The 26,723-nt window shown below is 39.6% G+C and overlaps 1 protein-coding gene across 1 annotated transcript in view; it reads left to right on the top strand.

The window, feature by feature from the left end:
- The window catches only part of kdrl (kinase insert domain receptor like), a 188,459-nt gene that overhangs the window by 103,836 nt on the left and 57,900 nt on the right, over positions 1 to 26,723 (top strand). Inside the window, exons 12-14 of the mRNA XM_073058013.1 lie at positions 11,435 to 11,543; positions 20,717 to 21,025; positions 24,098 to 24,244. Of these exons, the coding sequence (XP_072914114.1) occupies positions 11,435 to 11,543; positions 20,717 to 21,025; positions 24,098 to 24,244 (565 nt within the window). The remainder of the gene's footprint in view (positions 1 to 11,434; positions 11,544 to 20,716; positions 21,026 to 24,097; positions 24,245 to 26,723) is intronic.

Here is a 26,723-nt window from a genome sequence, read left to right as displayed (position 1 = left end):
GGCCATCATGAGTAAGATTAAAGAGAAACCTAAGCATTTTATACATAATAAAAACAAGAAGATAATTAGGGCAGGTAAACTCACTGAATGACAAAGGAGGGAATTTATGCTGAGATTCAGAGAAGTTGGCAAACAAACAATCACTTGTCATCAGTTTTCACCATGGAGAAGGACATGAAGGTGTATGCTGATGTTCTAGGGCACATTGATATCAAGCAAGATGAGATAAATGGGCTCCAGAAGAACTTAAAATCAGATAAATCCCCAGGATCGGATTGGATATATCCCAGGTTTTGAAAGAGGTAAGAGAGGAGAGTGCGAAAATTTGTTGAGTTGGTTTATTAATGTCACATGTACCAAGTTACAATGAAAAAGTACGTTTTGTATGCCAGCGATACAAATCATTTTATCACATCAGTGCATTAAGGTAGTACAAGGGAAAACCAAAATGAATATGCAGAATATAGTGTTACAGTTATAGAGAAAGTGCAGTGTAGATAGACAAGGTGCAAGGCCATAATGTGATAGATTGCAATGTCAAGAGTTCATTTTATCATACTAGGGGACAGTTCAAGTGTCAGTGGGATAGAAGCTGTATTTGAAACTGGTGGTTGGTGCTTTCAAGCTTTTGTACCTTCTAGTTGGCAGAGATCTTTGCATCTTTGCCAGCCAAATATATGGTCCCAGAGAGCTAAGGAATAGCCAGTGTTGTTCCTCTATGTAAGACCTGAAAATTATAGGTCAATGAGCCTTACATGATGGTAGGCAAATTATTGGAGATGATTCTTAGGAATAAGATCTAGAAAAGCATAGACTTAATAGGGATACAAACACAAAAAGCAGGAGGATCTCAGCCAGTCAGGCAGTATCTATGGAATGGAATAAAAAGTTGATGTTTCACACCAAGACCCTTCCTCAGGACTCTTTAGGGTAGTCAGCATGGCCTTATGCAGGAGATATCATGTCTTACCAGCTGATTGCGTTTTTTAAGGAGATGACAAAGCTGACTGATGAGGGTAGGGCAGTAGACGTTGTATATGTGTACTTTAGTAAACCCTTTAATAAGGTCCTTCATGTTAGGCTGATTCAGGAAAGTAAGGGATGTGGGATCTATGGAGACTAGGTAGGATGGATTCAAAACTGGCTGGCCATAGAAGGTGAAGGGTAGTGGTGAAAGAGTGTTATACTGGTTGGAAAAACTGTGACCTGTGGTGCTGCACAGGGAGCAGTGCTTGGACCTCTATTGTTTGTGATATATATGTAAATTATCTGGATGCTTAGTAGGTTTGCAGATGATATAAAAATCGTCAGAGTTATGGATAGTGAGGAAGGTCGTTGAAGGATTTGCAGAGAAGATTTACAAGGGTGTTGCCTGGACTAGGGAGCATGCCTTATGAGAATAGGTTCAGTGAACTCGACCTTTTCTCCTTGGAGCGACGAAGGATGAGAGGTAAACTGATAGAGGTGTACAAGATAATAAGAGGCATTGATTGTGTGGATAGTCAGAGGCTTTTTCCCAGGGCTGAAATGGTTAGCACGAGAGGGCATAGTTTTAAGGTGCTTGGAAGTAGTTACAGAGGAGATGTCAGGGATAAGTTTTTTACACAGAGAGTGGTGAGTGCGTGGAATGGGCTACCAGTGACGGCGGTGGAGGCGGATACAATAGGGTCTTTTAAGAGATTCCTGGATGGATACATGGAGCTTAGAAAAATAGAGGGCTATGGGTAAGGCTAGGTAGTTCTAAGTTAAGGACATGGTTGGCACAGCTTTATGGGCAGAAGGGCTTGTATTGTGCTGTAGGTTTTCTATGTTTCTAGGATTCAACAGGATATAGACCTGTTGGAAATGCAGGCAGAGAAATGGAAGATGTAGTTTAATCTGAATTGTTCCACTCTGGGTCATTTGAGATCACACGTCAGAGGAAAGTATACAGTAATTGGCAGAATCCTTGGGAGCATTGATGTACAGACAGATCCTGGGTTTCAAATCCACAGCTGCCAGAAAGTGGAAACTCAAGTAGATAGGGTGGTAAAGAAGGTATATGGCATACTTTCCTTCACAGGTCTGGGTGTTGAGCATTAAGGTCAGGAGGTCCTGTAGCAGCTGTATAAAAATTTGGTTAGGTTGCATTTGGAGTTTTTGCTGCAGTTCTGGTTGCCACACTATAGAAAGAAGGTGGAGGCTTTGGAGAGGCTACAGAAAAGCTTCATCAGGATGTTCCTTAATTAGCGAGCATTACTTATAAGGAGAAGTTGGACAAACTTGGAGCCTCGGAGACTGTGGAGTGACTTGACAGAGTTATGAGAGGCACAGAGAGCGGAGATGATCAGAGTCTTTTTCTGAAGGTGGAACTGCCTAATACTTAACGGCACTGGTTTGAAATGAGATTGAGAAAGTTTAAAGAAGATTTATGAAGCAAGTTGTTTTTAATACAGAGTGATAGGTCTTTGGAACATGCTGCTAGGGGAACTGGTGAAAGCAGATATTGTACAATAACAATGTTTAAGGGGCACTTGGACAGGCACATGAAAAGACAGGGAATGGAGGGTTGTAGACCATGTGCATGTAGATGAGATTAGTTTAAACTGGCATCATGATCAGCAAGACATCGTGGGCTAGAGGATCTGTTCCTGTGCTGTGCTGTACTGTTCTGTGGTCTATGAAGAAGACCATCTCCTAACTTACTTTCTACTCCAGTGGTTAAGTCATAGGCTTGTCAACTTTACCCGTTATTTCTGGTTTAAAAGCTATTTCTAATATTCTACAAATGAAAGAGGGCCAATTTAGCTACTAGGCTACAAATGAGGTAAGTAACTGTCACTGTATTCATTTGAAATTCATTGTCATTAATGATACTACACAGAACAAAACCTTCTGCCTATAATGTACATCTTCAATATCGACAGCTAATATGCTTTAAGATCCACCTTCTTTCGTTTTATTTTAAACTGTTTATACATTTAAACGTTCGTCAATCCCAAATCCTTTCAATGAAGACAAAGATTAAGATCTTGAAAAAGACTGAGAATGGGTATTAAGCCTCTGTTCCTGATTTGACTGAATACCACAGGCATTCTGGCCATTGTATTAACAGCCCCAAAATGTCACACCACAAACCCAGGAACATTTGTGAATGATTAGTTACACAGCAAGTGAAAGGTAATGCACAGGATTCCATGTGGGAAACACGTGGCATTATATAGTAGGTGTGTGACATTTATACAGCTTCTTGAGCCATTTAAGATAGTAAATAAATCAAAAGCACATATTGCATGAAATGCATTGCAGGCTGGACAGCACCTGAAAGGTAAAGATGGATTAATGTTTGAGTGAAATATTACACAAGTTCTGACATCGTGTCTGGAATTTTCATTGCTTTGAGACATTAAAATGTACATTTCCTGAATTTTACTTTACATATCCAATATATCACTTTATTTTTCCTTTTTTATCTGTGCAAAGTAGATAAGGTCATAACTATAATTTGTTCATATATTCACATGTCAATTGCTGCAACACCATCTTATATAAATACTGATTACATTACATATTCTGTTATTACAATTCGAGGAAAAATTCTGTAGAGTACAAGGAACTAAAACTGCACAGTACTGTGGGAGAGGCATGTTCTATTTTTGGTTTTCCATTGAAGCTAACGATTTGAAAATATGTGGGAGGGCGTGCTACAGTGAAGACCTTTGGACTATGCAAGAAGATATAGATAAGTTAAGTAAGTTTGTCAAGTGGAATTTAATGTAGGAAAGTATGAATTCACGAAGAGGAATCAGAAGGCGAACTACTATCTAAATGATGAGAAATTGCAAAGGAATAGACCACAGAGGCCATTCTAGCTATTCTTGTACACAAAACACAAAGTTATCATGCAAGTGGCATATTAGCTTTTACTGCAAGAGGGTTGGAAATTAGAAATAAGATCATAATAAGGCATAGGAGCAGAGTTAGGCCATTTGGTCCATTGAGCCTGCTCCACCATTCAATCATGGCTGATCCTTTTCCCCACCCTCAGCCCCACTCCCCAGCCTTCTCCCCATAACCTTTGATGCTGTGTCCAATCAAGAACCTATCCAGCTCTGCCTTAAATACACCCAATGACCTGGCCTTCACAGCTGCTTAAGGTAATAAATTCCACAAATTCACCACCCTCTGGCTAAAGAAATTTCTCTGCATCTATTTTAAATGGACGCTACTCTATCCTGAGGCTGTGCCCTCTTGTCCTTGACTCCCCCACAATGGGAAACATCCTTTCCACATCCACTCTGTCTAGACCTTTCAAAAGATTGTAATGAGATTCCCCTCATCCTTTTAAGTTCCAGTGAGTACTGACACAGAGCTATCAAACATATGATAACTATTTCATTCCCAGAATCATCCTTGTGAACCTCCTCTGGACCCTCTCCAATGCCAGCACATCTTTTCTGAGGTGAGGAGCCCAAACCTATTCACAATACTCAAGGTGAGGCCTCACCAGTGCCTTATAAAGCCTCAGTATCACATCCTTGCTCTTGTATTCTAGACCTCTTGAAATGAATGCTAACATTGCATTCGCCTTTCTCACACTGACTCTACCTGCACGTTAACCTTTAGGGTATTCTGCACAAGGACTCCCAAGTCCCTTTCCATCTCAAATTTTTGGATTCTTTCCCTGTTTAGAAAATAGTCTGCACATTTACTTCTGCTATCAAAGTCCATGACCATGTATTTTCCAGCATTATATTTCATTTCGCACTTTCTTGTCCATTGTTCAAAACTGTCTAAGTCCTTCTGCAGCCTACCTGTTTCCTCAACACTACCTGCCCTTCCACCAATCTTTGTATAATCTGCAAAACTGTCAACAAAGCTGTTGATTCCATCATCTAAATCATTGATGTGAAGCATAAAAGGGTCGGTCCCAACCCCAACCCCTGTGGAATACCGCTAGTCACTGGCAGCCAACCAAAAAAGGATCCTTTTATTCCCACTCGCTGCCTCCTACCAATCAGCCAATGTTCTAACCATGCCAGTAACTTTCCTGTCACACCATGTGCTCTTAATTTGATAAGCATCCTCATGTGTGGCACCTTGTCAAAGGCCTTCTGAAAGTTCAAATATACAACATCCACTATACTACCTTTATCTATCCTACATGTAAACTCCTCAGAAAGTTCCAACAGGTTTGTCAGGCAAGATTTTCCTTTAAGATAACCATGCTGACTTTGTCCTATCTCGTCCTGTCACCAAGTGCTCCATAACCACATCCTTAACAAGTGACTCCAATGTCTCCCCAACCACTGTGTCGTGCTAAATGGTCTATACTTTCCTTTCTGCTGCCTTCCTCTTTCTTAAAGAGTGGAGTGACATTTGCAGTTTTCCTGTCCTCTGGCACCATGCCAGAGTCCAATGGTTTTTGAAAGATCATTTCTAATGCTTCCACAATCTCTCCTGATACCTCTTTCAGTACCCTAGGGTGCAGTTCATCTGGTCTGGATGACTTATGTACCCATAGGTCTTTCAGCTTTTTGAGCACCCTCTCCTTTCTAATAGTAACTGCACTCACTTCTCTTCCCTCGCACCCTTCAACACCTGGCACACTGCTAGAGTCTTCCACAGTGAAGATTCATGCAAAATACTCATTTAGTTCCTCTGCTATCTCCTTGGCCCCCATTATTATTTCTCCAGCCTCATTTTCTAATGGTGTTATATCTACTCTCATCTCTCTTTTATTTTTACATACCTGAAAAAGATTTTACTATTCACTTTGATATTGTTTGCTAGCTCAGTTTCTTATTTCATCCTTTCCCTCCTAATGATTCTTTTAGTTGCTCTCTGTAGAGTTTTAAAAGCTTCCCAATCCTCTGTGTTCCAGCTAATTTTTGCTTCATTGTATGCCCTTTCTTTTGCATTTATAATAGCTTTGACTTCTCTTGTTGGCAACAGTTGTACAGTGCTATTTTGCCATTTGAGTATTTCTTCATTTTTGCAATACATCTATCCTGCAGCTTCCTCATTTTTCCCGGAAACACACACCATTGCTGCTCTGTTGTCATTCCTTCCAACATCTCCTTCAAATTTACTTTGGCCAACTCCTCTCTCATACCACCATAACTTCCTTCACTCCACTGAAATACTGCTGCATCAGACTTTACCTTTTTCCTGTCAAATTTCAAGCTGAACTCAATCATATTCTGTGCAAAGGGATCTGGGGGTCCTGGTGCAGGAAACACAAAAAGTTAGTATGCAAGTGCAGCAGGTGGTCAAGAAGGCCAATGGAATGCTGGCTTTTATTGCTAGGGGGATGGAGTATAAGAACAGGGAGGTCTTACTGCAGTTGTACCGGGTATTGGTGAGACCACACCTGGAGTACTGCGTGCAGTTCTGGTGTCCATATTTAAGAAAGGACATACTGGCTCTCGAGGCAGTGCAGAGAAGGTTCACTAGGTTAATTCCGGGGATGGGTGGGTTGATGTATGATGAGAGGTTGAGTAGATTGGGACTCTACTCATTGGAGTTCCGAAGAATGAGAGGCGATCTTATTGAAACATATAAGATTGTGAAGGGGCTTGATCGGGTGGATGCGGGGAGAATGTTCCCAATGATGGGTGAAACTAGGACTAGGGGGCATAATCTTAAAATAAGGGGATGCCGTTCCAGGACTGAGATGTGGAGAAATTTCTTCACTCAGAGGGTAGTGGGGCTGTGGAATTTACTGCCCCAGAGAGCTGTGGAAGCTACTACACTCGATAAATTCAAAACGGAGATAGACATTTTCCTGGATAAAAATGGCATTAGGGGATACGGTGAGCGAGCAGGTAAGTGGACATGAGGCTAGGTTTAGATCAGCCATGTGATCTCCTGGACCAGTTTTCGATAGCCTGGATGGGTCGGAGAGGAATTTTCCAGATTTTTTCTCCTCAATTGGCAACTCGGTTTTTTTCTCCCGGGTGATCACATGGGTTTGGGCGGGATGAATAATAAAATAAAATGGGCGGTATGGTGCCCTGTTGGTTGGCACTGTTGCCTTGAGGGATTCGGTGAAAACTAGAGTTAAGATTGGATCAGCCATGATCTTGTTGAATGGCTTGAGGGGCCAATTGGCCTACTCCTGCTCCTATCTCTTATGTTCTTATGTTCTTATGTTAAGCTCCCTAATGTTCTTTTACCTTAAGTTCGCTAATCACCTCTAGTTCATTACATAATGCCCAATTCAGTATAGCTGATCCCCGAGTAGGTGCAACGACAAACTACTGTAAAAGGCCATCTCATAGGCATTCAACAAACTCACTCTCTTGAGTTCCATTTCCAACCTGACCAACCTGATTTTTCCAATTGACCTGCATGTTGAAATCTCCCATGGTTATCATAACATTGCCATATTGACACGCCTTTTCTATTTCCCATTGTAATCTGTGATTCATATCCTAGCTACTGTTGGGAGGCCTGTGTATAACTGCCGTCGGGGTCCTTTTACCTTTGAAGTTTCTTACCTTAACCCACAAGTTTCATTATCTTCCAAACCTGTGTCACGTTCTTCTGCTGATTTGATGCCATTCTTTACCTCTACCTATCATCCTAGCCCTCTGATACAACATGTAACCTTGGACATTCAGCTCCCAACTGCAACCATCCTTCGGCCACAATTTAGTGATAGCCACATCATCGTACCTGACAATCTGTAATAGTGCAACAAGATCATCCACCTTATTTCTTATACTACGTGCGTTGAGATATAACACTTTGAGTATTTGCTACCCTTTTTGATTCTGAATTCCTAATGCACTGACACTCACCCTGCTGGCTGCAGTTGTGTTCTATCTTCTGCCTGCCCTTCCTGACAGTCTGACTGCATGCTTCCTTTGCATTTTTACCATCTGTCCTATCCTGAGTCCCTTCATTCCGGTTCCCACCCCCTGCCAATGGTGAGGAATTCTTCTGAAAAGTGTGATAGGATGATTAAAATAAAAACTATGCCATATTAAAAGTTTCTTCCCCCCGACCATTAACCTGATCAACCATTCTAGTGTCCTCTCCGCATCTTTTACCCATCTCTACGCTGTAGACACTTTGAACCACTTTTTATAATGCTACTTACATTGTAAATGCATGCTGGTGTTTATTTATTTATTTATGCAGATTTTCTTCCATATTTGTCCTTTTATCTCTTTTTATTTATATATACTTTATTTTTTAAAAATCATTTATTCTTTATAATTGTTGAATTTTTTTTTGCATGTCTCGCCCTGATTAACACACCACAGCAAATTCCTAGTATATGTAAATATATATGACAATTAAAGTTGATCTTTGATTTCAAATAGTAATACAATTGAATTGGTTGAAGCAGCATTTGATATACTGTACAGTATACAGCTTTGGTCCCTTTGTTTAATGAAGTGGGAAGTGCAGGAAGATTCATTGAGCTAATTCCTAAGATGTAATAATTGTTCTATCATCAAAAGTTAGATCTATATTCTTTGAAACTTAATTTAAAAGAATGACAGATGACCTCATTGAAACATGTGAAATCCTAAAGGGGCATGACAGTGGAGATGTTCTTCACAAGTGGAAGCGTCTCAAACTTTCAAGATATGGGGGCAGTCATTTAAAAATGCAGCTTTGGAATTTCTTCTCACAGAAGATAATGACTCTTTTAAATGTGGGAATTGTGAAGGCCAGATCATATGAGGTATTTAAAGAGGAGGGCAATAAATTTTTGAGTGATCCAGAAATTGTGGAATTGGTGCAGAAGAGGAAGATGAGAGATGATCAAACACAATCATGTTCATAGATTAGATTCATAGAGTCGCACAGTATGGAGGGAGGCCCTTTGCCTTAACTCTTCCATGCAACCAAGATACCCATCTAGACTAATCCCATTTTCTGTGTTTGGCAAATAGCCTTCTAAACAATCCTACCCATGTCTCTATCTGAAGGTCTTTTAGATGTTGTAATTGTACCTCCCCATCATGTCCACTGGCAGCTTATTCCATTTCCACACCACATTCTATACAAAAAACCAAATCCTCAGATCCCCTTTAAATCTTAACAATCTTAAACCTATGCCCTCCAATAGAAGCAGTCAGAAACTGATATAACAGCAGATTCCTAATACCTAACTTTCATTCTTTATGTTAGTTTTCAACTTTGATTATATCCTGTACCATTTACCATGACTGTTCACTCCCATTTATCAACAATTTATCATTCAGCTGCACTGATCAGCTGAAAGGAAATGAAAGAAATGGGATGGGAATAAAATATGACTTGAATTGAGAGATGGAGAGAAAGAGTTCAATAAGATGAGGATTTAAGATGGGACAAGGTTCCAATATAAACTCAGAAAATGTTTATATTAATGGAACGGACACAGAAAATATGCACAGAGCTGGTGCATGGTAATATAAGTTACAGTGGCAAAACTGATTTCACTAAACAGGTTGCAGAAAAAATGTGACTGAGTCAAAAATATGATTCAAGTTTAAAAGCATTTAATAATCAGATTTTACAACAGAGAGTTAATAGCCAACAATTTCTCCATAACAAGTAGAAGCACTGTAATTTTACCACAATTTTATCCAATGCAGTTGACACAATGTATTTGTAGTTTGTGCCTCTCAGTACTGAGGCAAAAAAACATAATCCAATATCTGGGTACATGGGAATTTGTGACATGCTTAATCAGCTTCTGTAAGTTCATTAATTTGGCAGAAATTGTTTAGCACTGTTCTTTATTTTTACTTCCTCTTTCTTTATTTTACTTTACACCTTGATCATGCCATGGACTATGGCTGTTCACTTCAAGATTTCATTAATTTTACATTCTTTGTACTATCAAAACCAGCCATTGAATGCATGAAGTCACAAGCATTTTTAATGGAGGCATATACATCACTATCTAATTTGTGTGATTACTATATTTTTTAACACTATTTCAGCTGAAGGGATGAGACAGTTGTTTGGTGTTTATTTCCTCAAAGGGAGGTAACAAAGTGGAACCATTTTGATCACATTTATAATCCAGGAACAAGTTGAGGGAGCAGGGGATTGATCACATCGATAAAGACTTGGGAGGTGAAAATGAAGGAAAATCAATTATCTTTGTCTAAACATTACTGTGCACGGGTTTTGTACCGATTGAAGAGAATCGTTTAATGAGGGGCTAAAAATGCAGCCTGTGCTAGCCAGTGAAGAAATAGGATGTTGCCTCTTGATATTGGAACTAAACCCAAGTTAAATTGATCTTTGGCATCCTAAAAAATCACTTTAATTTGGATCTAGCATTGGAATTGTCTGCACTGCTTAGGCCACTTCTACTTCATGTGAACATCAGTCACTGCTGTCTAATAATGTGAGAAAGGTAGAGAAGGAAATGTAATTTGCATCTCATTTTACATCAATTGATTAAAACTTCATTTTATGAAACCGATTCAGTAGAACATTAGCTACTAAAAAATGAGTACCCATTTTGTCTTGACATGACATTTGCCCTCATTTACCTTGCACCCTCCCATTCTCCCATCATTCATTGGGAATTAAGCCTTCAGAAGTATATCCATAGGACCTGGAATGTCCTTCCTGTAACTTCCATCACTGCTTCATATGACTCATATAGGACCTTCCCTAAAACATACCTAAAATGCTGGTAGAACACAGCAGGCCAGGCAGCATGGATAGGGAGAAGCGCTGTCGACGTTTCGGGCCGAGACCCTTCATCAGTACTCTCCCTATCAATGCTGCCTGGCCTGCTGTGTTCTACCAGCATTTTGTGTGTGTTGTTGTTTGAATTTCCAGCATCTGCAGATTTCCTCGTGTTTGCTCTAAAACATACCTCACAGTTTTGGTCAGATGTTGCTGATAAATTTTATCTGACACTGTTTCTATGTTATGTTAGTGAATATTTCACTGAGTTGTAAATAAAAGTTGTTGTGTAATTGTTCAATTCATCCAAATAATGATATCGCACAATAAAACCTCACCTGAAATCCAAAATAATTCGGTAATATGTAATTTCTCATATATCTGCTGATCCTTGTTTCCAGTACCAAAGTACTGTATATAGTTCAATCTGTTTCAGTGGGGCACACCATATTGAAAATTTAACCAAACTATCAGCATCCCTTTGAAGTCAATGGCAGGGCAACCAATTTGCAATTGCATTTGTTCATGGTCAAATTAATCACTATTCTATTTAAATATTCATATTGAAAATTAATCATCATCTCGAGCTCAGGTTTTCTCCTTTTTTTGGAATGTGCTGACCCATACTTCATTGCATTCTATTTGCAAATTAACTGCATGTCACTTACAGTCACCATATGTTTAAGTCGCTGATGCCCAGATGTCATGGCAACCTCAGCTTTCCCCCTTTAATCTGAATTTTATAAAGCTGAGGGCTTTTACTATATCGAGTTAATGTAGATTCATCTTTTTTGTTTCTTAGATTACAAGCACCCTGACGGTGAATGAAGGCAAAGTCTCAGGAATTTATTACTGTGTGGCTTCGAACGAGCTTGGCATGGACAGAAGAAAAATTAACTTCTATATTACAAGTAAGTAATTGTCTGCTGCTCAATGCCCTTGAATCTGAAATGATTCAAAGCTGACTAGTTGTTGGTTGTAACACATTTTCCAGCCTAGTATTTTACCTTGGAGTGTAATTTAAATGCCTTATGTCCAATAACCCAAACAGATGTAGAGCATGATCTTTAGATGTAAACTGCTTTACATGACTCTATTGTGCTGAAATATCATGCAAACTTTAAGTTGAAAAGTTGAGGCACAACTAATAAGCAATTCATCATATATACTATTTGTATAGATGACCTGACCAGACGTGACCAGACCAAAACAGTGAGCACGTATCACATCCTAAACCTAACCCACCAACAATCCCTTATCCCTAAAACGCACCTCAAATAAAGTAACCTGTTACTAAAACTCCATATTTCCAAATGTTCAGCCAACTACCATCCCTCTCCTACACTAATCTTCCTCCAATCCCAGCATCCAGTGCTACCTTATACCATAGACTGAAAACCCCCCGTCTGGCATCATATCCACATACTAGTCATCCTCATTACTGGTTGTTCTTAATTATTGATATTCTCATCAGCACCAACTCCACCTCCTAACTAATGCAATCTTATCCGCACCATCTCAATTTTCTCAGGCCTCTGTCTATCACCCCGCAATCCCTGATCCATCACTATTAACTTTCCCCACATGGCCCTCAGAAGGCCTACTTCTAACTGACTTGTTTTGCCAAGCACGTGAAGACAAGGACTTTGAAAATGCAAGACAAGATTGCCAACAGGCACCACTCTGGACCCAGTGGAATGTCATCAAACAAAATATTTATTTGGCATCAAATGAGCTTCAGCTATAGGTATTCCAGCAATGAAGGTAGTACTGCTTCTCTTTGATGGTCAGCTGATGGGTAAAGCTTATTTTCTAAATACCATTTATGGTTGGAACTTGGAAAACTTCAGTCCAATTTCTTGTAGTCCCACAGTTCAAAACCCCATCTTTAATTTTCAAGATGATTACTTCTTATCATTAATGTAGCTCACTTTGTTGAATATTATTTGAAGTTCTCAGCCAAAAGAATACTACTCCATTCACTTTATCAACATTACCTGGCCCAAATGTAAGCATGTAGAAGTCCTTCAGTCCTTCATATAGAAGTCCTTAAGCAGCATTCATTTTAGTTTTTTATCATAAGGAACTTCAATACAGCAGTAATAATTTTGTTACGTTAAATGCAATATTTCCAGAGAGAGTCAGAGGAGAATGGTACAATGAAGCACAAATTTGTAGAGACATGGAAGACTTGCTGAATTTAGTAACAGGACCTCAATGTGCTTTTGATTTACATCTTGCAAATGATATGAGGTATTTTCCAGCACCGGGTAAGATCAGAGGTGGTGTGAAGTCAAAGCCCTGAAATCAGGGAAGACAAAGAGAACAATCAGGGCTTTAGATCAGGAATATATGTGGCGAAGATATTGGCCATGGGAGAGAAAGATCAGGCTCATTCTGATCTTCCAGAAAGATCTGAAAAGTCTTATGCTTTCGGAGAGGGTATTGTGGGATGACTGGTTTCAAACATGAATAAGGGAAGATGGGAAAGACTGAGGCCGATTGCTGAGAAAGATGGGATTTGAAGTTTGGTGATGCATAGAGAGGATAAACATTGATTCTGGCAGTCAGAAGAGAACAGAAGCAACATAAGAGAGGCTACAGATTCCTTCGGTTATATTGGCCATACCTCTTCCCACCCCATCTCCTGTAAAAATGCCATTCCCTTTTCTCAGTTCCTTTGTCTCCACAGCATCAGTTCCCATGACAAGGCTTTAATTTCTACGACATCAAAGATGTCCTCCTTCATTAAACAGTGGAGTTTCCCTTCCTCCAGCATTGATGCTGCCCTCATCCGCATCTTCTCCATTTCCTGAACATTAGCACTCACACCATCTTCCTGATGCCTTAACTATGATAAGACTTCCTGTTATCCTCCCATACCACTCCATGAGCCTCCCATCCAACACATGATTCTCTGCAACTTCTGCCATCTTCAATGGGATCCTATCACCAAACAGATTTTTACCTCCCCACTCCCTTTCTGCTTCCACAGGGATCAATCCCTCCACGACTCCCTTGTCCATTCATCCCTCCCTGCTAGTCTCTCTCCTAGCACCTATACCTCCAAGTGGCCAAAATGCTACACCTGCCCATTCAGCTCCTCCGTCACCTCCATTCAGGGCCCCAAACAGTCCTTCCAGGAGAGGCAACACTTCATCTGCAAATCATTTGGGGGTCAACTATTGCATCCGGTGTTTCCGATGTGGCCTCTTCTTCATTTGTAAAACCCAACGTAAATTGGAGGACTGATTTGAGAACCTCTGCTCCATCCACCAAAACTGGAATTTTCCAGTAGCTAAACATTTTAATTCTTATCCCCTTTCCTGTTCGAACATGTCAGTCCATGGCCTCCTCATTTGCCAAGATGAGGCCACTCTCAGGGTAGAGGAGCCACACCTCATATTTCATTTAGGTAGCCTCCAACCTGATGGCATGAACATCATTTTCTCCTTTTGGTTAAAAAAATTCCTTTCACTGGTCTCTCTTCAATTCGTCACGCTGGCCTCATACCTCTTCTCCTCACTTGTTTAACAGCTTCCCCGGTGCTCCTCCTTCTTCCCTTTTTCCCATGGTCCATTCTCCTTTTCTATCACATGTTTACTTCTCCAGTGCCTTACCTTTTCCACCCACCTAGCTTCACCTATCACCTTCTAGCTGGTCTTCCTTTCCCTCCCCTACCTTTTTATTCTGGCATCTTTCCCTTTCCTTTCCCAGCCTGAAGAAGAATCTCAGTGCAAAATGTTGACTTCATTCATTTCCGTAGATGCTGCCAGACCCGCTGAACTCCTTCAGTACTTTATGTGTGCTGCTCTAGAATTCCAGCATATGCAGAATCTCTTGAGTTTGTTAGAGAGGCTAATTGTTTGCTCAGTTGACTACTGCTAAAGTTAAATCAGGCTCCCGCCTTGCCATCGAAATCTGACTTAAGTATTATGAAGTGTTTGGTTCATGACACACCACATGACCCATAAATAGTTGCACTCTAGAGAAAAGTTCTTTGATATAACATTTTCATCTCTGCTGTCACATTATCCCCATTCTGGGAAATTAAAATACATTATATATCCTCTCGATAATTGGTACAGTAACCAGGTATGTGTTCTAATTTTGGAAAACAAAGAATTTATGAATTTCCTCAGAATGATTTTCCTAGACATCTACCTTTTCTCATGACATTTATTACTCTACAACTAGATGAAAGCTTGACTATATCCCAGTAATTTCTATTCTTTCAAACAAGGCAAGATTCCTGTTGTTCTCGTCACCAGAGATGAGATTTTTTCTTGACTTACGCCCTGTCAATTTGCTCATATGGAAACAACCTGTGTATGCCAATTCCAGCTACCAAAAATGCAATTCTGTATTGTTCCTATTTTTAAAATACGCAAAAAAAATTACATGTCCACTTGAATCAAAATTGTCTTCAGGGTTTGTGGGATTTCCTATTATGTATTTCTCTAACATTGTCATTGACCATTAATTCCCCATTTGCTCCTACTTCTCTTTGATGATGGCACACCTGGTTTCCATCAAGACCTGCAGCATTAGAACCCCAGCGTTACACCACTAGTTTCCAGATCGTTGGTTTTGCCTATGTGGTAATTAACGTTTCCCGGCCGCTTAGGACTGTGTGTTCTAAGTTTTGCTCCTGTACCGAGAATTACCTGTGAAACTCAGTCTCTTTGTGTCAAGATCAGTTTTCTAAGTTCTACTTCAGCACCGAGATTTGCCTACGTAACTCCATCTCTCCGTGCTAAGAGCAGTTTTGTCTGTCATTTCCCTTTCTATGCGCCGTGACAAGATAATTATGCCTGTCTCCTGCCTTCCTGCTCTCCCTCCTGTTTGCCGTTCACATCTGCATCCTAACTCAATCTCTGTGCCTGTGTCCTGCACTTGGGTTCACCTCATGCATTGCAGCAAACATAGCCCTTTTAAGTCTGTAATAGACTGACTTCTCAACTGATTTGGCCCTTTGTTACCCTGCTGGAGGTATTATTTGATGAACAATAATTGATGGCACCAGAATTGCTATTTGAAGTTGCTAATTTTGAGATCTATTCTGTTTAATATAAGGAGTGGCCGCATTTTCCGGTATTTTAGCTATCATATAACCATATAACAATCACAGCACGGAAACAGGCCATTCCGGCCCTCCTAGTCCGTGCCGAACTCTTAATCTCACTTAGTCCCACCTACCCGCACTCAGCCCATAACCCTCCACTCCTTTCCTATCCATATACCTATCCAATTTTACCTTAAATGACACAACTGAACTGGCCTCTACTACTTCTACAGGAAGCTCATTCCACACAGCTATCACTCTCTGAGTAAAGAAATACCCCCTCGTGTTTCCCTTAAACTTTTGCCCCCTAACTCTCAAATCATGTCCTCTCGTTTGAATCTCCCCTACTCTCAATGGAAACAGCCTATTCACGTCAACTCTATCTATCCCTCTCAATATTTTAAATACCTCGATCAAATCCCCCCTCAACCTTCTACGCTCCAATAAATAGAGACCTAACTTGTTCAACCTTTCTCTGTAACTTAAGTGCTGAAACCCAGGTAACATCCTAGTAAATCGTCTCTGCACTCTCTCTAATTTATTGATATCTTTCCTATAATTCGGTGACCAGAACTGTACACAATATTCCAAATTTGGCCTTACCAATGCCTTGTACAATTTTAACATTACATCCCAACTTCTGTACTCAATGCTCTGATTTATAAAGGCCAGCGTTCCAAAAGCCTTCTTCACCACCCTATCTACATGAGACTCCACCTTCAGGGAACTATGCACTGTTATTCCTAGATCTCTCTGTTCCACTGCATTCCTCAATGCCCTACCATTTACCCTGTATGTTCTATCATCAACTTCATTATCTGGACATATCCAAAAAAGAACGTTCAATGAAGTTGCGTTAAGGTTCTCATACACCACATGCCAAATCACTTCAAGGACCCCCTCATCTTCAACATTAAGCTATTCAAACCTTAATCATTTTTTTTATCTGTAATTGGGATGACTTACACAAAATGCTGGAGGAACTCAGCAGGTCAGGCGACGTCTATGGAGAGGACTTAAGAGTCAATGTTTTAGGCCGAGGCCCTTCAATGGGATTGGCAGCACAGTGGTGTAGTAAGTGAGTTGCTGTCACTCACACCTGTAGCAACCAATCCAGTGCTGTTTGTGGGGACTTCACATCTTCTCATCGTGACCATATGAGTTTCCTCTGCAAGTTCTGGTTTTCTTTCACATCCCAAAGCCGCCCAACCTGGAAGGGTAATTAGCCCACTGTATATTGTCTCTGGTGGGTAACTGAGTTGCAGAAGCTAATTGGAGTAGATGGGAATGTGAGGAAAGTAAAACTGGATTAATTGTTAAACCGATTGATGTGAATAGGCGTTTGATGGTCAGCATGGACTTGATGGGTCAAAGTCTCTATTGTTGTTATTTTTGTAGCCTCTAATAATGCTAACAGTTGCAAGCTGCATTTCCATTTCAGGAATAGAGAAGCTGGAAAAGAAATCCATAGACCTGCTTTTTGGAAGATGGACATTATGTGGGTTCAGATTTGGGAATCATCATAGATTTTCTAACTCATGGGAAATAATTTAATCAAAGTTATGTGCAAAGACAATTTCCAATTGCTAAAAAAAATCAAAGCACACAACAATCAAGATCTCATTGTCTATTTTGCTGGTTTTAAATTTGCAGTTTTCTTTCCATGAACCAGTAAGCAGAAGCTTCACCAAGGAGTTGAAAGGTCACTGAAAAACAAAGAGACCTGCAGATGGTGGAGATCAGAAGTAAAAACAGAAAATGCTAGAAGCATTCAGTAGGTCAGGCATCATTTCTCAAGAGATAAGCAAAGCTAATGTTCCAGGTCCAAGACCCTTGGTTAACTCTGTTCTTCTTTTCACCAAATGATGAGAAATTGTTCAAGAATGACTTTTGTACCTCCAGAGGCAAGACTAGACATTGGATCAATGGAAAATTAAACCTGAGAGGCAGTAATGGGGAACAAAAATTGGTAGATTGATATTTACCAAAAATGGGTAAATATGTATCTTATGTCCATCTTCGCTGTGGAAGATACCAGCAGCATGTCAACAACTGGAGAATGTCAGGGGGAAGAAGTGAGAGTAGTTACTATTTCTAAGGAGAAAGTGCGTGAGAAGCTGAGAAGTCTGAAGATAGATATTGTAAGTCACCTGAAATAGATGGACTGCACCCCGTGGTTTTAAAAGAGGTAGTTGAAGAGATTGCGCAAGCATTAGTAGTGAACTTTCAAGAGTACCGGAGAATTGCAAATGTCACTCCACTCTTTAAAAGTGAGGGGGACAAAATACCGGAAATTATAGGCCAGTTAGCCTGAATTCAGTGGTTGAAAAGATGTTCGAGATCATTTTTAAGGGTTTGGGGTACTTGCTGGCACATGATGAAATAGGCTGAAGTCAGCATGGTTTCCTTAATGGGAAACCTTGCCTGACAAATCTTTGGGACTTCTCTGATGAAATAATGGGCAGGATAGACAAAGGAGAGTCAGCGGATATCGTTTACTTGGATGTTCAGAAGGCCTTTGATATAGTGCTGCACACGAGGCTACTAATCAAGATCGGAGCCCATGGTACAACAGCAAAGATACTAGCATAAACAGAAGATTGACTGACTGGCAGAAGGCAAAGAGTGAGAATAAAGGAGGCCTTTTCCTGATGTAAGCTTTGCCTTGATTCTAATCAAAGCTCACGGATGTATCTGAAAACCAAGAAGAACATCAGAAACGTTTTTTCGTTTTTTTAAATATTTAATTGCTGTTAATTAATGGATTCATCACAGTATTGACACATCCAGTACCAAAGAGTGGACAGTTAATAGATCTAACCCTATGCTGCTTATTTAAAATGTAAAGGGCATTTGTATACAACAATCTCACTAACAACATTTTAATTACATTCCACATGCTTACAGGGGCTCATGTTTGTTTTTAATTTTGCTTCCATCTCATATTTGCATTTTTATTACTCATGTATCAAGATCCTAAATACTAAGGTTATATGCAAGAGAAAATCTGCAGATGGTTTTGTATCTTGACAAGAGAATTTATCAAAAGTGCAAGTCTGATCTTTAACCTTTCACTTGACTCCAGGTTAATGATCTGAAATTGCAGCCTGCTTTGGCAAGTGGTTAATGATGTCCAGTTTGGGTTGGTCAAACTCTTCAGAAAATGTTAATAGCCTCTCATCAAGGTTTGCATGATCTAATACATTAAGTATTTCTTTCCAATTATCAAAAAGGAAATTAGACAATAGTCATGATTACCAACCTTAGAATCAGCATTAGATGATATAGTGCGAATCAGTTTAGATTTGTCAAGCTAAGCTATCATTAACTATAAACAAGTTTACCATAGATGCAATAGTGCGATTATTTAGGGTTAGGTTCCTTGGGTAATTCCCATGTAACACTGTATGTTAATAACATTTAAGTGCCAAAATGTTGAATCAAGTTCATATGCGTGTAGTTGAACTGTTTGCCTGACCTGTCTGGAATAAGTACATTAGCTTTCTAAAGTATCAAGGACAATATTCCATCTGCAGAGGATAATTTCACCTTTTGCATCTGTAGCTGAATATAAACATACTGGTTTATTACTCAGCCCTTTTATCCCAGGAAAAATTCTAAATGACTCACTTATATCGATGTATGCCTGACCTCTTTGCAATGTCTTCTTTGCTTTAAAAACTGTGGGTTATTTGCTAAAGTGATCATGGTTAAATTAGAATCAGGCTTATTATCGCTGACATATATCATGAAATTAGGATTATCCACTAGTTTACTAGTGTTTAATACATTTTTTTAATCGGCTCTTTAGATAATGAAGAAATAATGCTACAGAAAGGACATTATGTGTATAGAAGAGAGAGGATTTAATTACCTCAGATACCTCACCAGTAAATTATAATTTCATTAATTTAAAAACACTGAAGTTGACTGCATTTTTGCACTAGTTAAATATTCACTTCTAATTCAAAATTTCAGAATGGATTAAAAGGCTTTGAGCACGTGGCCTTGGTTGACATTTAATAACAGTGCCAGTATGTGCTGCATTCACTGAAGTGCGGATTTTTGGATGAAATGATGAATAGAAGGTCAATTGACACCTCAAGAAGATAATAAATATTTTCTAATAAAGATAAACTTGTCAATTTCCTCACATTGTGCTCAGTTGAGAACCATTGTGGAATGCTTTAAGGTCAGAAAAAATTCTACATTGATGCAAGTTTCTTTTCAAGATGCATTGATTGCTGCATAATATAATATCAAGGAATAAGACCAAGATAAATTCAGAAGACAAATTATGAAGTAGTGTTCAGACAATTTCAAAATGGGTTTTGAACTAATACCAATTATTCTAAAAAGATGGATGGCAGTTTAGAGTGTTGTAGCTTCATGATCCTGGAATGGAAAGAATCAGAACAGGAGACTGTAATGAACCTTCATTCCAATAGAGTGAAGCTGCAGAATGGAAGAGCATAAAGCCATTATAGTTGTTCAGACAGATACTGAAACATAATCTTATCATTTTAGTAATTGTGGTAAAATTTCTAAACTTGGTACTATTAGAAAACTGAATTAAAATTCACGTGTGAAGAATTATTTTGGGTTATCTACTATTTTATATCAAGTCTCGTGAATCTTCAAGTCAGTAAATCTAAATGGAGTTCTGACAAAACAGATTTTATAATTTAGGGAAGTGAATGTGAAAAGGATGTTGACTTTAATAATTATTCACTATAATTGTGTAGGAAAAAGCCACCAGAGATGTTCCAGCAACATATTTTGCATAAAAATATTTATGCAAAGCACCTGACGCCTACTCATACTTAAAAGGACACATGCATATTTGCCAAGTTCGAATTATGCCACTTCATTGAAATCATGGTTTATTTGTGTTATTTATTTTTTTTGTTGGTGTTGTATTGAAAATTTTGACAATTATTAAGAATTGTTGAAGTTATTTCTATCAAATCTACTAAATCCTATATGTCACCTTGGTTTATTGTCTTTGTTTTGGATTAGATCAGTCAGATATCTTGCATCTTGATGCAAATGTCAATACATCATGGATACAAGGAGACGATTTAACACTCACCTGTGAAGTCAGAAAATACTACGAAAAGGAGGTTTCATGGTATTACCAGTCATTTGAGAATTCCTCAGAGGTTCAACTGAATTGTTTCACCCAAAGGATTGAAGGAAACTACTCCATTTCACTGGTTCTCAATATCAGAAATGTGACAACAAGCAACAGTGGAATTTACAAGTGCAAAGCGATAGATAGAGCTTGTGGGAACAAGTGCGAGAGGCGTACCAATGTTTACATAGAAAGTAAGTTACTCACAATAGAACTTAAATTGCATATGTGTTGAATTTATTTTAAATTTAGACTCTTTCAACAATCCACCAATTACCACTTTTGGAGGGTTTGTCATACCAGCACTAAAGGTGTCCAGTTTGAACATTTGTGGGTCTTATGTTAGTTGACATCAGCTTAGTAACAAGTGGAAATTGCATAGTTTCTGTCAGTGTCTGTGGTTAAGGGTAAAAGATAAAGGCCACTGTTTCCTACAGACAGTTCAGAAGGTCCCGTTGGAAGTCTAAGTATGATGGTCAGATGTGGATGAACTGAGCTTTGAATAGTTTATAATTGATCAGGTCTGAACTTTACCTTCCAAATTTAGGTGGTTGGTTCTGTGTCGAAAAAGTAAAACCCAAAATATCTGACAAAAGACCCTAATCCACCTGAAACCTGCACACTTTTGGTCTTAATGAGGTGAGATAAGAAATGCATGGCGACTGAAGTAAGGGGAGTCAAGGTGGTCATTTCAAATATTATAATAAAATCACCAGCCTTAACTTTTGCAATCTAATTTTAAGTGTAGGCTTATTAGGTCTTAGGAATCCCATCAGCTAACAGAAGGTGATGAGGGTTGAGCTCTGAGTTAAATGCTTTACCATGCTACTTACAGTCCAAGAGAGCATATCAGTAAATACCTGTGCAATATGACTGACACATTCCTTGTTCCCCCAAATAGCAGAACCTGCTGAGCACAATCTATTGCCCACAGTGTACATATGCACTCCCTCTCTCTCTCTCACACACACTCTCACTCTCTCTCACACACCCTCTCTCTCTACATCCCCAACATAGGGATAGGGGAAGGGGGAGAGGACAATGCTGGAAGAACTCAGCAGGGGTCAGGCAGCATCCGTGAGAAAAGAGTAATGGTTGCCACACACTTCAACTCTGCCTCTCATTCCCATCTAGATATGTCCATACATGACCTCCCCTACTGCCATGATGAGGCCAAACTCAGGTTGGAGGAGCAACACCTCATCTACCGTCTGGGTAGCCTCCAGCCTGGTGGTATGAACATTGAATTCTCCAATTTCCGGTAATTCCCTCCCCCTCCCCCTTCCCCGATCCCAGGTCCCTCTCTGCCTCTCTCCCCTTTCAACTTCCTGCTTCTTTATCTCTACAGTTCTTTCATGCTTATCCCCTCCCCCTCCCCCCTTTATCTTTCCTCTGATTGGTTTTCCACCTGCACCTCTAGGCCCTACCCCCTCCCCTATCTCTATTACTGGGCTTCGGCCCTCTCTTCCCCCCATTCCTGATGAAGGGTCTTGGCCTGAAACGTTGGCTACTCTTTTCTCACGGATGCTGCCTGACCTGCTGAGTTCTTCCAGCATTGTGTATGTATTGTTGCAGCTATCTTTAGAAATGGTTTCTCTGGATTAAGCTCTTCTTTCAGTAGCAGATTTGAAACTGACCAATTCTACAAAGATTACATCAATTTAACCCCAATGCACAGTGCAGGTGATAACCTGATTTAGGGAAATAAACATGACTTCCTTACACACCCTGGCCTATGTGCGCTTCCAAGGCCACACCAGTACGGTCAGCTCTTGCTCACTGATGTCATTCCACTGTGTCAGGCTCCAGGAGGCCAGACGGGAAATAATTGTCAGAAACACCGACCTCCCAAGAATAAATAAAGTGAAATATACTCAGTTTCTCAGAATATGTTTTCATAAGATGACCACACTTGTTTAGAAGCATATTTTTTCAAAGGTTCAGCCTGCTTTGGGTAGATTTGTATGCTGGAATTCCAACTACATTAATTTTAAACCAAAAGGTTAGCTTACACAGTTACCAGCATTTGAAGGGAGGAAGCATTCAGTACTGAGGAATTCCTGTTAGTCGTATCACAAAATATTTGAGCTCCCATAACGTGGGAATCTTTTTTTAAAGGGTTGTAAAGTAAACCTTTGAACAAAAGTCAATTTTTAAAATCTCTGAATGATAATGTAAGGCTCTTCAAAAGATGATTCACTGGTTTCATAAAATGATGATGTCATCTGGTTCTGACATTCTTAAGCAAACAATGTGTTCTCTTCGTCCTTTCAGCAAATCATTACTGCACTTTTCATAACTGAACCATTGAATCAGCAAACATTTATGATAATTATTAAGTAGCACATTGAAAATGTACCTGTTTTAAGAGGAGAAATTTCCATTTCATCCTAGGATAGAGTGTTATTTTTAAATTAAGTTATTTCTAACTGCTTACCTCATTGTATGGTTAGAACTCCAACAAGGTATTGTATAATCCAATAACTAATATTAAATTTTCCATTTGTCTTGTTTCTTTTTCCAGAGCACACCAATTCTCCTAATATTTTAGGTCTGAGTACAGTGAGGGATTGTTACATAGATAACTGTGGCCAGAAAATTACCATGCAATCGTAATAAATCATTTTAAAGAGATTTCCCAATAGCCAGACTGTAAATACAAAGTGATAACCACGCAAGAATTTATCCCCGAGCAATTCTCTTGCTGAAGAAAGGGACTTGCTTCAGGACTTTAATGTCCAGTATTTTGAGGAAGCGTGCTCACTAAAGCTGGATGTGGGACTGTAATAGTGAAAGCCCACTCAGCAAGATGATGCAAAATATGCAGCCAACATTAAACCTGCCCCTTGATCAAGATGCCTGGAGGATCATTGCCATTCCTCACTCCTCACTCTTACTACCCACTCCTCACTCTTCCTATCTGCTCCATACGTCAATCTTCCTGGGAGAAGGTAAAAAAAAGCAGTGGTGAGGTGGTGGGGGGGGAAACAAGTAAAATAGCCACGGAGGAGTTAGAGTTCTCTACCATTGCCTCAGGCAATCAAAACCAATAAAAGCAATGATATGGTAGTCAATGTCATTGGATGAGAAAAAGAAGAGAATTAGAATATAGAACAGTCCCTTTGGCCTACAATCTCTGTCCCAACCATGATGTCAACTTAAACTAATCTCTCAGTCTGCATGTGTTTTGTATCCTTCCATTCTATAGATAAAGTACAAATTGTGAAAGCAAAGAAGGTTTTTACCCTTTCTCTGTTGCATTCCAGCTAAAACTGCCCCAACTGTGCAGAAAAACTTGACAAACATGGAGGTCAACAGCAGCAGTACTGTGATCCTAAACTGTGATGTCACAGGACGGCCCTTCCCTGTCATCACCTGGTACAAAAATGAGAGGCAGGTTCTTCCAGCTTCAGGTGTGTTAAGTGAAATTTATTTACTTTCTATGTTTGTGTGCTAAGTAGTAAAAGAATAATTTGTTAGTTGATCTGACAAGCAGTGTTCCTTCATAATCCTTTGAAAAATAGTTGAATATCATCTGGTAGTCTTTTATCCTTCATCTGGTATTTTTAATTTGGAAGAAATTTAAGACCCAAAGTATCAAAATGAGATTTCAAAGCTCTATTGATTTGTACACTTCTTTACATTGCTAAAAAAAATGTTAGCAGTTCACAATCTTTTATCATCTCCAGCTTTTAAACATCTGTTAGTGGTATTTAAAGCATGTAGGACAGCTGTCATGGGATTAACTGCCCTTTCACATGTGGAATATGTAGACAGACTTTCTCAGAAACTCTTTTAAGGCATCACAGTTCAAAAAGTTGCCTTACTGGTGATGGTTTATATTCCAAAGTCATATTCTCCATGAACTTTGACCAGCATTCTCAAAGTGTTACATAATGATAGTCATTGCACTTAACAGAGTGTAAAAAGTATTGAAAAGTTTTAATAAGGAAAACATGGAAATATAACTATAAGACTATAAGACAGAGGAGCAGAATTAGGCCATTCAGCCCATCAAGTCTGCTCCGCCATTCCATCATGGCTGATTCTGGGTCCCACTGAACCCCATACACCTACCTTCTTGCCATGTCCTTTGTATGCCTTGACCAATCAGGAAAACTATAAACTTCCACTTTAAATATACACGCAGACTTGGTCTCCACCGCAGTCTGTGGCAGAGCATTCCAAAGATTTACTACTCTCTAGCTAAAAAAATCCTCCCCATCTCTGTTATAAAAGGTTGCCCCTCAGTTTTGAGGTTGTCCCCTCTAGTTCTGGATATCCCCACCAAAGGAAACATCCTCTCCACATCCACCTTATCTAGACATTTCAACATTCGGTAGGTTTCAATGATGAACCCACGCGATCCCCCACCCCCCAACGCATTCTTCTAAATTCCAGTGAGTACAGGTCCAAAGCTGCCAAACACTCCTCATATGTTAACCCCTACACTTCCAGATCATCCTCATGAACCACCTCTGGACGTTCTCCTTTCTGACAATACAGCCTTTCTGAGATATGGGACCCAAAACTGTTGACAATACACCAAGTGCAGCCTGACTAGTGTCTTATAAAGCCTCAGCATTCTCCCTTTGTTTTTATATTCTGTTCCCTTGAAATAAATGCCAACATTGCATTTGCCGCCTTTAAAACAGACTCAACCTGCAAATTAACCTTCTGGAAAGCTTGCATGAGGTCCATTTACACCTCTGATGTTTGAACTTTCTCCCCATTTAGATAATAGTCTGCACTATTGTTCCTTTTACCAAAATGCAGTATTATACTCACTGAATTTTATCAACATCTTTTGCCCATTCTTCCAATTTGTCTAAGTCCTGCTGCAATTGCTATTATAGACAGCAACTATTAGTAAAGATAATTTTTACATAATTTTGATTTCTCTTTGAACATGAAGTATCATAAAAAGTCTGTGAAATTGTTCTATCTTTTTGTGAATCCATTTAATTTATTTCTTATCAATATAAATTAAGCTCCACAGTTGATATTTTTATGTAACTTTGTCTCATCTTCAGCCTTTGGTTCATATAAGCAGTAAGATCCAGATAGAGAATTGAAGAGTTTTACAGTAAATAACCACATTGCAATTATGTTTGCGGATCAATGCTCAAAAAACTTCCGACACTCTTGATCTTTTCAGTGATTTCAAGTATCCTGGCCGTGAGCATCTTACTTTCACTGTACATGTCCAGTCCTTGTACAATTCCATCTCCCACCAGGAAGGCCTCAATATTCTCTGTCTCTTTCTGGACACCAGACCCAACCAGTTCCCCTCCACCACCACTCTACACCGTCTGGCGGACCTCGTCCTCGTTCTTAAGCATTTCTCCTTTAGCTCCTCCCACTTCCTTCAAACAAAATGTGTAGCCACGGAACAGCTACATGGAACAGTCTATGTTCCAAGCCTACACTGGTAACACTCCCCCACTTTTCCTACCCTACATTGACACTGCATTGGTGCTGATTCCTGCACCCATGCTGAGTTCATCGACTTCATCAACTTTGCCTCCAACTCCCACCCTACCCACAAATTCACCTGATCCATTTCTGACACCTCACTCCCCTTTTCAATCTCTCTGTCTCTATCTCTGGAGACAGCTCATCTACAGATGTCTATTATAAAACCATTGACCCTCACGACTACCTCTTCCCACCCTGTTACTTGTAAAAATGCCATCCCCTTCTCTCAATTCTGCAGTCTCTACTGCATCTGCTCTCAGGATGCGGCTTTTCATTCCAGTATGAAGGAGGTGTCCTCCTTCAAAGAAAGGGGCTTCCCTTCCTCCACCGTCAAAGCTGCCCTCAACCACATCTCTTCCATTTTATGCATGTCAGCCCTCACCACATTCTCCTATCACCCCCGGAGGGATAGGG

This window comes from Hemitrygon akajei, chromosome 10 (genome assembly GCF_048418815.1).
Source record: "Hemitrygon akajei chromosome 10, sHemAka1.3, whole genome shotgun sequence".
NCBI classification, from domain to species: domain Eukaryota; kingdom Metazoa; phylum Chordata; class Chondrichthyes; order Myliobatiformes; family Dasyatidae; genus Hemitrygon; species Hemitrygon akajei.
Note: the sequence above shows the minus strand (reverse complement) of the source record. Positions and strands in the feature narration are given on the sequence as shown.